This window comes from Phoenix dactylifera, chromosome 2, assembly GCF_009389715.1.
Source record: "Phoenix dactylifera cultivar Barhee BC4 chromosome 2, palm_55x_up_171113_PBpolish2nd_filt_p, whole genome shotgun sequence".
Taxonomy (NCBI): domain Eukaryota; kingdom Viridiplantae; phylum Streptophyta; class Magnoliopsida; order Arecales; family Arecaceae; genus Phoenix; species Phoenix dactylifera.
The window spans coordinates 3,841,984-3,854,773 of record NC_052393.1 but is presented as its reverse complement, the minus strand read 5'-3'; the positions used below and the strand labels follow the sequence as shown (position 1 = coordinate 3,854,773).

At 40.8% G+C, this 12,790-nt stretch overlaps 1 protein-coding gene across 1 annotated transcript; it reads left to right on the top strand.

The window, feature by feature from the left end:
- The first annotated feature begins 11,235 nt into the window (after nucleotides 1-11,235).
- Nucleotides 11,236-12,426, top strand: LOC103706208 (F-box protein SKIP23-like). The gene has a single exon (XM_008790247.2). It carries the CDS (start codon nucleotides 11,236-11,238, stop codon nucleotides 12,424-12,426), a length of 1,191 nt encoding a protein of 396 aa, XP_008788469.1.
- Nucleotides 12,427-12,790: the final 364 nt, after the last annotated feature.

The following is a 12,790-nucleotide window of genomic DNA, read 5'->3' as shown; positions in this document are numbered from 1 at the left end:
CGCTCCAAGGCGCGGCACGATCCCGCGAGGCAACCACCTCCGGCTCGTTCCCCGCCTAGGGCGGTTCCCGCGAGGCCATTGGCCGGGAAGGTCGTCTCCACCGGGAGGTATGTCGATTTCGACTTCCTCTCCCGGGAAGGGTTCACCATAGGTGATAGACTTAGGGCCGAGGGCCTAGAGTACTTCCTTACACTGGACCTCCCCACTTACCCGGGCCTTATTAGAGAGTTCTATGGTACCGTCCATCGGGGAGATGGAGGTATCGAGGGCACAGTAGCCGGTGTCCCTTTGCGTGTCACGGAGGATCTTATTGCCCACATCCTCCACCTTCCATTAGCAGGGGTGGCTCCCGCACACCCTGAGGATAGGGTTGAGGCCCTTACGGCCGTTCTAGGACATCCACCCCAGTCACCTCTAGACGAGGTATCCGCGAGCTCACTACCGATTGAGGTGCGGATCCTCTTGAGTATTTTGTCTAGGTCCATCTTCCCTAAGACAGGGAGATTTGATTTTGTAAATGAGAGAGACCTAGCTCTTATGTTCTATATCCTTCAGGACACCCCAATCAACTTCCCTAAGCTCATCTATAGGTATATGTGTGAGCCCCTAGATAGACCTAGGCTCACCCTCCCATACGGCATGATTTTCACCCTTCTTTTTAGGGAGTACGAGGTTCCCATTCCTGAGGGGGAGCCCTTTCGCGCTTTGCGATGGACTGATCGCACGCGTGCGGGGACCCTACACAGGATGGGGTTTCGGAAGAGAGAGGGGGTATGGGTTAGGAAGTCTACCCTCACCGCTCAGACCACCAGACCTTCACCCAGTCCTGAGCCCGATTCAGACTACCCAGACCTTCCAGACCATCCAGACCTTCCATCCACTCCTCCTGCTCCTACCACCTCCGCCGGACCTTCCTCCTCGGCTCCACCATCCATGGAGGTCCGGATTGATCCTGAGCAGCTCCGGGAGCTGCGACAGGAGATAGTTAGAGATGTGAGGGATGAGCTGCTTCGGAAGCTCCGAGGTGCGGTGCCTGCTCCCACTCCTGCACCCGTATCTTCTCAGTTGGTCCCTTCCTTGACAGCCGTGACTGACATGACGGCTCATGTACGGGAAGAGATCTACAATGTCCGGAGTTTGGTCCAGGCCCAGTTCCACAGCATGAGTGAGGTCACGAGCACCACTCGACAGATGCGAGAGGACATAGGTCGTGACATGCACACCACCACCGAGGGGGCCGAGCGCTTGTCGAATGTACTCATCGACAAGCTGGACGCACTTCAGACGTCGGTGACTGGGCTTCAGACGTCGGTGACTGAGCTCTCCACTACACATAGCAGAGCCACTACGTCTATTATCACGCAGCTTGGCCATGTTACAGATGCAGTCACCCTCCTCATGGAGCAGAGCCGATTGAGAGGAGGAGCCACATCCACGAGAGGAGGACCCACATCCTCGAGAGGAGGTGCCTCATCCTCGAGGAGGCCATAGATGTTTTTGTGTTTTGTCTTGTTTTACTTTACTTATTGTATTCTTACATGTATTCACATTCATATCAATACAATGAGTAGACATTTTATCTTCAATTATGTGCCATTTGATGATTGGTTGTGCCATTGATTGTGTGTGATTACCTCCTTTTTGATATGATGACAAAAAGGGGGAGAAATAAAATATGTAAAAAAAAAGGGAGAAATATGTATAAAGTATGTAAAAGGGGCGAAATATGTAAAAGAAATCAATGGAAATCAATAAAAACATAAAACTCTTAAAAACACACAAATTTGTTCTAAGTGGATTCGGTACCTCGAGGCTCATTATCTCTCTTTTGGGGCTCCTAATGGAGTAATCTCCAGAATCTATTCAAGGGATATTCGGAGATTAGCTGAATCCTACACAAGAACAAATTGACAGATTTTCCCTCTAAATACAAAAAATTCAGTTCAAAAACTTCAAAGCATTAAAAGGAAATTCAGAGAATCAAAACATAGTTGAATGCATATGTTGAGGGGGAGAATCTGAATTTTAATCAAACTAAATCATTAATGACATATCAGCCAAACAATTGATTGCATAATATGAAGGCTTATATAATTCCAAATGAAAGGGGGAGCTTTAACTCCGAAATTTATTGTTTCACTCCTTTCAAGCTTGGATAAATTGAATTACCAGACATTTGAATTCATTTATGGATTTTATTTCATTATTTATTGAGCAATTCATTTTACATATACTCAAAGTTTTGTCATCATCAAAAAGGGGGAGATTGTGGAGTGATTGATTAAAACCCCATTTGATTTTGATGAGCTCAAAACATTTGAGTATATCTTTTGATTACTAATGAATTCAATTGAGTGTTTCAGTGAAAATCCTGTCTAAGTGTCCCAAGACTTGGTTCATAATTTTTGGATAAGTTAAGGAGTCTGTTTGAACCAATGTCTGAGACTCGAGTCGACTCCCGAGTATCACGAGTCGACTCCAAGCATATCAAGTTCACTGGCACGAGCTCGAGTCGACTCCAGATAAGTACGAGTCGACTCCGACTGAGAACAGACAGAAGGACAGAAAGCTTCAACTCAAAACCTGTCAGCGAGTCGACTCCCGAAGTGCGCGAGTCGACTCCGATGTTCACCGAGTCGACTCCAAGGAAGTAAGAGTCGACTCCAAGCAGTCACAGGCAGAAAAGTCAGAGAACAGTTTTCGGGTCTGAGATTCGAGTCGACTCCAGTGGAACGCGAGTCGACTCCGATAGGTGGCAAGTCGACTCCAGAGAAAGCAAGAGTCGACTCTCAGCGGTACACAAAGAAAAAGTCAGAGAGCATTTTATGGACTCTGAGATTCGAGTCGACTCCCGCAATACGCGAGTCGACTCCAAGACACCGCGACCCCAAGACAGACAGAAAACCAAGTTACTGCCTCTGAGATTCGAGTCGACTCCCAGACAGCTCGAGTCGACTCCAAGACAGCTTCACGTCAAAAGGCAGAAGACCATCTTTCGGAAACTGAGAGCCGAGTCGACTCCAAGGAAGTTCGAGTCGACTCCAAGACTGGACGAGCCAAAAGACAGAGGATCGGGAGTTCGGGGTCTGAGATTCGAGTCGACTCCCAGGACAGTCGAGTCGACTCGAGTGGACAAAATTCAAAATTGGATCCACGGACTTCAGTGGATGAGCCGACTCCAAAATTGCCAAGTCAGCTCCAGAAGTTGACGAGTCGACTCCAGGTCAAGACGAGTCGACTCCCAGTCGTGAAGGCAACTTTAATTCAAATTTGGAACAGTTGCCGAGTCGACTCCGGAAAAGCTTGAGTCGACTCCCGCTACAGCCGAGTCGACTCCTGATCGCGCGAGTCGACTCCAACCCACCAACGGTCATATTGTCAGGCTGCGCAGAGTGTTCAGAACGGGCAGAAAAAGCACTCTAACGGCTAGTTTCCGTGGGGGTTGGCTTAAATAGCCACAGAGGACTGTAGCAAGGCAGAGAACAACCATTCCACTCCAACTAATCAAGCATTCAAGCTCTGCAACGTGCTCTTCAACGAAAAAGAGGAAGATCTGCATTTACTGCTTCCAACTACATCTTCCCAGCAATTAAAGCCTCCTTCTCCTGCATTCAAGTCGACTACTCTTTCAAGAGGAGACCAGAAGTTTAAGAAGCCATTCCTCATCTCCAATCTAAAAGCGTTTGAGGCTTCTTAACTTCATTTATTGTTCATATTGTTTTCATCTGCTTTTTGAGAAGCTCATTTTCTGTTTCTTTCTACAACTTGTATTTACTTGGTTCAATCGGGGATTGAATCAAGGGGATTGAGGTTGGTTGGTGAGCCGAGTTAAAACCAACGTGTGTAAGGGTTTGATTGTGATCCCGGAAAAACAATCGGGGCGGTTCTAGTCGGTGAGCCTGGGAAAACCGACCGAGTTCGTTGTGAGCTCGTAAAACAAGTTTGGTTGTGAGCTTGGAAAACAACCGGCTGTAATCCAAGAGGGTTATAGTGAATTCCCAAGTGAGACTTGGGGAGTGGACGTAGGAGCAAGGGTTAGCTCCGAACCACTATAAAACCTTGTGTTTGTGTTGGATTGTCTCTCTTCTTCTTCCCCTCACATCACTCACAACACTTAGCATTAATTAAATAACTTGCAATAGTTTTTAATTAATCAACCACATCGTTTTAATTATTCAAATTATTTTAAAACCCAATTCACCCCCCCCCCCCCTCTTGGGTTGTCTATCTGGGCAACAACCTGGAACCACTTGGTTGGAAGCAAACGCTCCGTTCCAACTGGGCTACCACCTTGGTGGTTTTATTTTGCCTTTTAATGGAAAGATTTATCTAATACTTGAGCATTATGCCTGGCCTGTAGCATCAAATATGGTGCTAACAACGGATGGGCAAAGCTGAATCCCAAAACTTGCTTAGTGTGCTGATTTGCTTCCCCTATACACAACTACCCATGGATGTACAGAAATAGCTAATTGCATGCATTATGCAAATAGATGCACGTATGATTATGTTTTATAGAAAACATGAGGATAGAGATAGAGCTGTTCAAATCAAAAAAGCAAAGCAATAGTGAGATGGATAGAGGGGCAAATTTCTGGCTAGTGACTAAAGGAATCACATAAATGGTTTCAGTTCTTGATTATAAAAAACAAGGTTGAATATCTTCTCCTTTATATATAAAAAAGGCCTAAATATCAAAACATGCACATGTACGTAAAAATAAGTACGATAACATCATATCGATACATGTCAATTATTCAATATTACAGAATGAACAGCCAACAAAAAGATATACATGTCAATATATCCAGGTTCACAATATAAAAACTAGTCCAGATTCTAGGACATGCAAATATGAAACATTGGATATTTCAGACGTCATTCGCAAATTATTGGTTGCTGCACTGAAAGGGAATTATAAGATTTTTAGGCTCCAGGGCATTATCAATCCAGGTTTTGCTTCTAAGGAATATTCCTGATTCATAGATCATAGTCAATTTTTCTCGACCTTGAATAATTTCAAACTATTGACTTTGCAAGACATTTGTGATTAAGTAATTTTCATATGTGTGATTGAACAAAACAAAAGACATAGAATCAAAAAAGAATTAAGAAAATGCTTTACATTTTCTTTTGGTGTGTAAGGTCAAATACGAAGTGCTAGTTCATGCATTCCAATTAAGCCCAAATACATCAAAGTAGATCTATTTCTTTACATATTTAGGGTATGCAGTATCATACCTCATATCGGTCGTGTTACTCGTGTATAGCCCAAGTAGTCATGGGCCATAGCCTCTTATAGTTTGGGCCTTTAGGCCTCTTTAATAGATATTCTCTAAGGGCTCGTTTGGTTCGCGGAAAAAGAAAGTGGGAAAGTGTGGTCAACGGAAAAGTAATGAGATGTCTTTTGTTTGGTTGAAGTTTTCAAATGAGAGAGATGGAAAAGTTGTATTTCCATGGGAATATGATTCCCACATTTCATGGGAAAGTCTTTTTCATGAAAGACATGGGAAAGTCTTTTCCATGAAAGACATGGGAAGGTCTTTTCAATGAAAGACATGGAAAAGTTACTTTTTCATGAAAGACATGGGAAAGTCTTTTCCATGAAAGACATGGGAAGGTCTTTTCAATGAAAGACATGGAAAAGTTACTTTTTCATGAGCCAGGATTCACTCCATTTTTATTTTTTCTCAAAAAGGCCTTCAGTATTAAAAGGCATTAAAAATCTAATTTTTATTAAGAATATAATAGAAATTATACATAGCTTTTCCAGCAAAGTGGATGGTCAACCAAATATAAGCACTCTAAAAATCTGTCACTTTTTCATGGTCAACCAAACATGCCAAAAGTACTTTTTCAAACATCTTCTTCCTAGGAATCTGCTTTCCAGAAATCATATTCCTATAAGAAAAAATGCTTCACGCGAACCAAACGAGCCCTTAGTTATTTCCCTAACTTGCAGAGAGTTGAGAGGAGTTTTGGCCCATTTGCACACCAATTTCAGAAAGAGTCCTTGTGCCAGCCGGTCTCTTGCACATGAATTATGTTGATAACCACATAATAGTTGAGATCAAGGTTCGCTATCTCGATACCAAATTTCGTACTGGTGCTATACTAACACAGTGTCGGTATGGTATAATATGAGATTTTTTCGGCGTACTAAATATCGTACGCCACTCATACAAGTACCGAACTGGTACGGTACTATACGCCCTGTACAATTCAGTTCGAACCGGTATGGCGAACCTTAATTGAGATAAAGAACAATTAGCTCAGCTTGCATCAATATGTAGCTTTCAGGCAGACATATTCAGGATCACAATTACTAAAAAAAGTTATTACTAAACATGGAGCAATGGAAATAAATAACCATTATCAGCACAGTATAAAGAAAGAGGAGTTTATTAATTCGAAGGACTTGCATCGTGCCTCTTCCGTCTCATGGAACTATTTCATCTAAAACAGAGACCAGGTTATCAATTTATCATCTTCCCATGTTAATACGAGTAGTGGTTTATATTACATCGATACGACATGAGATTTCAACTATAAAACTGAGTTTGGTGGACTATAAATCATCATGCGTCATGCTACATTTGAAATAGAACATCTCCCAGTAGTATGCAGACAGCAAATTGGAAGTTCGCGTTCCTGGTAATTTATCTTTAGGCACCATATCTAAAAACATTGCATTTCTTTTATGCACCCTGATGGAACAATCTATAGACAATATAAATACATAATACAATATGATTACATACTCTCTTAACTTGATCCTCTTTAATTGAAGCCTCGAACTGTGAGATGGCATTAACGAAAATTTTTCAGTTCAATACAATAGGTTAAAAGCTAGAATAGAATTTTCAGCAAAAAAAAAAAGAAGCTAGAATGGAACTCACTCTAGGAATCTGTTATTGTCCAACGAATTAAACTTCTACTGGTAGCAAAAAAGAAGAGCATAGTTCATTGTCTCCAAATAAAACAGATTCCAGTTTGCATGTCTACAATAATTAGACTTGAAGAATGCATTGGAACAGTCTCAAATAATCATTGTACAAGACAAGGCATATTTACTGATCATTACACAATAAATTTAACTGAGACAGAGCACAGCTAAAGCTGACAGCATACCTGAAAAATATTTAGAGAGTGATTGCTTCATCACAATCGCTATAAGTTAACAAGGCCTCAAAATGTATACAGGGCAGCAACATGAACACAATTGTTGTCAATAAGAATACTATATATGATATCAAATGTAAAAAATAAATTTATGATGAACATACAAACAGAATACCCATTAGAAGTGTTATAAAAGTAGATTTTTGGTACCTCTCTTTTAAGCAGTACAGAGATCAACAACATGGAATGAGAAACAGAGCCAGCAACTCTACCAAACAAATTCAATAAAGAAAATGCAAGAAATCATTAGTGCTAAAACAGAGTAAAGAAATTAGCAAACTGAAGGACATGAGTGGAAAATGATAACTTCTTTTTCTCTCCCTAATCCACATCTCAAGCTCCTTTAAGGGGAAGACCCATTTAAAACTTTCCTAGAAAGCAGAAGGATGATGCACTTAATATTCACAAACATTTAAACATTACTAAAAAGAACACCGCATCCATAACCAGTTTTGTATTATAACTCACTCCAGCTGCCAGGAGCTGCAGAGAGATTAATTAAAAATGAAGTTCTTCCCAGTTCCCAGATTGAAGTATAGATTCCAAATCAGCCAAAGGATTTATGAACACCTGATACAGAATTTTCAGAGAAATTATTTATGTAGAGATTATATAAATACTTTGAGATAAGAGTAAAAGAAGCGTGAAAAAATCTAACAAATAGGGAGTCAGAGAAATGCATAACACCTCAGTAATATTAACAGTCAACTTTATCCGAAGACACATGAAAGGATAAAAGAGGCCATGCGTACAACCAACAATATATAATACATATATAATGAGATGTAAGCTCCTCCTCACCGAGTCTTGCTTACAAAATAAACAAGGGGAACTTATAACGAGCACATAATATAGCGAGCACATAATATAATACCACCCATCAAATCATTATTGTCATGCAGCTACTCCTTAAGCTTCATATTGATGTTAATTAGCTGACATTAACATAACACATGTAACTAGTATTGGCAGTTTTTGTGATGCTATCAAGGTCGAACCCTTTCACTCAGTCATGCTTCCAAAGGTACGTGCTCAAATCCAAAAGGGACACAGGACAATATCACTTTCTCCAACTAAAACAAGGGAAATGTATCCACAGCGCATTATGCACCAAGGGTGGGATGGCTTGCTTGATCCTGCATGAGAAAGTAGATTCTATCCTTACAAGATGTTCATTTTGATACTCTGATAGATGGAATTGTTGGAAAGCATTTATGGGCTGACTTTTGCAGGTAAATACCAACTTTTATGTCTCACAAACATTACTTCGCGCAACATTTTTCGCACTACATCCATCATTGTGAATCCAATTTGCTCCTCTTTCTGCAAAATCTCATGCCACAGATAGTCAAAGCATGCATAGGTCTACAGTGTTTCATCCAAGATTACTATCCTAGGGTAATCTTGGATACCCTAGGATAAGTATAGATCTTGATATCAAGGATAAGTATTCTATCACTGGGTTAGATGGTGAATTGAGAAGTATAGATGATTTGGGATCGCGGCCACATAAGATCACTATTGTGCAACTAAACACAATGATCTTATTGATCCACCCCATATCATCAAAGATCTTGAGATAATCATCTCATACCAAACAACCCCTTAATGTTGCGTTCTCCGCACAAAGAATGTCACAGGGTCATGGACAGACAATTGAAATAATTATGTGCAGCTCCTAATTTTGGTCTTTTCTCTTTTATAGGCCTCTCTACAAATTTTTATTTGAAAATGTTTTAAAGACCTGACCTATGACCTGGCTAACTCATGACCGATAAGCCTATATAGGTCAACCTTAAAAATAGATTTTCTAAAAACTGAGGCGACTCGTTGTTGATCTGCCAAACTGCTATCTACTCACCCAATTCGATACTTCAAAAACTTTTCTCATTGATATTGTAAATTCTATTTAAGATCTAGTTTTTAATTTATAAATTATATTTTTCTCTTTCTCAAAAATTGAAAATAAGGTATTTCTATTAGGCTTGAAATGCATATATCTTTTGTATTAATTTATTATAGAACAAGTCATGAGAATTATTTTTTATTCATAATTTTCATATTTTATGCTCTTATGTTTTCTACATATTTTATTATTTTTAGTATTTTATTTATTTATTTATTTATAATATTACAGGTTAGTGGGTCAATCTGTGGTTGACCTAGGGTTGACCTGCTGAGCCGAACACTAAACCAAGTCCATGCCTGAGCTAGGTTTTGGAATATTCGGAGGTCACTATTTAAAAATTAGCAATAGCGATTGGAATCAGTTTTGCAAAGTCATTATGGTGAGATTGTGGTTATAGCTACTCTATGTAAAATGACCGAGATGTATGCTTCTATTTTTAATAGATGCACTTTTCTTATATCATTCATAAACGCACATGAAAAATAACATAAGGGAATAGATAACACTTATAAAAAAGAAAAAAACTATTTTCATTAGATACGAGTGTGATAACCGTATTTAATTGTTTGCTTCATATGTGATAGAGATCCTATTGTTCTTTTAATTGTCATAGAATTGGCTACCTAGGACTAAACCAGCACCTACATTGCCCTTCAAATACATTGTTATAGTAGGAAACCAATTAAAATGATGCATATGACTTGGTTTTCATCCTGTTCATGCATATGGATGAAAGATACATACATGCATACAAGTAAACATGTATATGCACTTACACAACAAAATTAGGCATAAGTATGACCATGTACAATGTATCTAACCCCATGGAACCCGTATGGATTGATGCTAAGCTTTTGTTGTTTAGCTACAATTTCAATAATCAAAATTGTTCATTGGAGATTCGATAAGTATGCTTTTAGTTTTAATTTATACTACAAAACAAGCACATGAAATGCCTGCTCAAGAAAAAATTATAAATATAAAATATTAAATTTATATACACAAACTCTAAAGAATAGTATTGTTTTAGTCAATTTATATTCTCAAGTAAATTGTTATGAGAGAAGACTAAGGACAACATTACCATAGTGGAGATAGAAGGTTGCTAACTAAATAACTGTAATAGAGAGGTGAATGAATCAAAAATCATAATGGAAAATATTTTGGGGTGCCTATCACGCATACGCAAAAAGTTCATGAGATCCACCATTGCTGACTTGGTAATTTCATAATCAATCGACTCGTCAAGTTTGACAACAAATTTACGAGTTGTACCAATCCTTTCTTATCATATGGCAAGAAGATTCTTTGTATACACATGGCAATAGTTACGTAGAATTACTCGACCTAAATTATAAGGAAAAATAGAGGAAAGAGAGTTTATATGCTACCTTGTTTATTTTCATATAAAAGGAAGGATTCATGGATAAGCTAGGTTTCCAATTCGGCAGGGTTAATTTAGGAAAGGTAGTAATTTTGAAAAATTCTCAGTGCATTCTGGTCAAAAAAGTTAATAGATGGAATCTTTTAGGAAATATCTGAAATTCAAGATTCCTTTTTATAATATATTACAGATACAATTTTGTTTTATTAGAAAGTGAAGTGGATAGACATTTTTAATAAAGAAAAATGAATTTACCATGAGACAGAATCAGTTTAGATCAAAAGCCTTGCTGACAAGGGGCTCAAAGAAATTTTAATCACATAAATAAAAGAAAAAAAAATGTTATGAGATACGTATCGATCACATTAAAAAAAAAAGAGAGGAGTTATTTGCATTCAGAGAATTAACCAAAGTCTTATGTTTAGTCCCCACAATCTATTTGCACTCAGATCTATTTCGCTCTTATCTGGTGTTTACAAAACATAAAAAATTTCGAGTCAACGAGGAGTAAACATAAATTTGACCATCAATTTAGGAGGACCGGGACCGGAAAACCAGCAGCGGGAACTCGAGAATTTAAAGCGAGATTGGTGTCGGAGAGCATTTCTTATCCCTGCGTTCCTCGCCACGGTGACGAATCTGCAAGCATTTATGGATGCGAACGAGAGGGATCCTCCTCTATATAAGGCAGCAAGGAACAAGCTGCGCGAAAACCCTGAACCTATCCCCTCCTCCCCGCTTCACTCGCGGATCGACGACGATGGCATCGGTCGACGCGAGGCAATCCCCATGGACCAACCTTCCTACCGATCTCATGAAGCTCCTCATCAAGAAGATGACCGAGCCGTCCGACTACATCCGATTTCGCTGCGTATGCAGCGCATGGCGCTCCGCCGCTACCCGGTTCGGCCTCCCGCAGCACATCCCGCTTCTGATGCTGCCGTACGACGCGGCCAGCGAAGCCCGTCACGTCTTCAGCCTCTCCACCAACAAGGTGCACACCGTCTTCGTTCCCGAGCTCGTCAACAAGATAATCCTCACCGCCTCCCACGGCTGGCTGGTCCTGCTCGACGTCGCTGCCCCCGACGCAGCCCTGTCGCTGCTGAATCCCGTCACCAGGGATCGGATCCAGCTCCCTCCGACCAACGACTTCTACCGCCTGTCGGACTTCGTGTTCTCCCCGGACCGCAACAGGTTTCTTAGCAGAAGGTATGGAGAGTCCCGCGCGAAGGGTCTCGACAAGTACTCCCATGTTTACCCCTGGCAGGTTGTCTTGTCCTCGAACCCGTTCTCCATCGACGGCAAGTGCTTCGTCATGATCAGGGACTGCTACTTTAACGACCGCAATGCTGCTGTCTGCAAGGTGGGAGACGACGCCTGGACCGTGGTCGAGTCCAACTTACCCGAGCCGCCCCTCTCCATGGCATGCCACAATGGCCATTTCTATATGATCGACATGGAAGGGAATGTCTCGGTTTGCAAGGCCGAAGCTCCGTTCGAGTCCGGACGCATCCATTCGTTGCAGATGGAGCCCTACGGCACTTTCTTCTTCGTGGCAGCAACCAGGGAGCTGTTATTGTTCGTCCAATTTGAGGAGGAGACCGATGATGACAGATACGAGAAGGGGCGATTCGACGTGTTCAAGCTGAGGCTGAGGAAGCCGCCTGCGTCGTCCTGGGCGAAAGAGGTTGATGGCCATGCTCTGTTTAGGTCGGAGCAACTGAACCAGAATCTGGCCGTCCCCGCTGCGGAGATTCCTGGATGCAGAGTGGATTGCATTTATTTCAGCGATCCATTCGATTTTTCCCATGAACGAGTGGAAAACAGTATTCATGAAATCGATATGCTCGACGTAAAGACCGGCAATTGCGAACATTTACCATGCGGATGGAGGAAAATGCCCTCGAGAGAGTTGCTGCGATCTGTTTGGGTGCAGCTTAGTCTCTTCTGAATCTTGGAAGTTGAATTTAGGTAAAGCCCAAAAACTGTCTCTTGTTGTACTTCAATTTACTTTATAATCTTAGTTTTTACCTAATTATAGCATCGGGACTTCGTTTTAAAACAATAAAGAGAGAAAAAAAAAAATTGGTAACCAGAGTTTGAACAAAATCAATCTGTCTGAGAGTCCTACACATCCATGGCAACCAGAGGTTCTTTTGTTACACACCTGACTGCTGATCTAGGATTCAGTCCTAACAAGTCAGACAATTGAAGCTCTAGTAGTCACTCCTAATAGGATTCTATGGTTGTAGATCAATCCATTACAGTTCAACTGGTTACTAATGCTCAGATAGAAGAATTGAAGATGATGACAT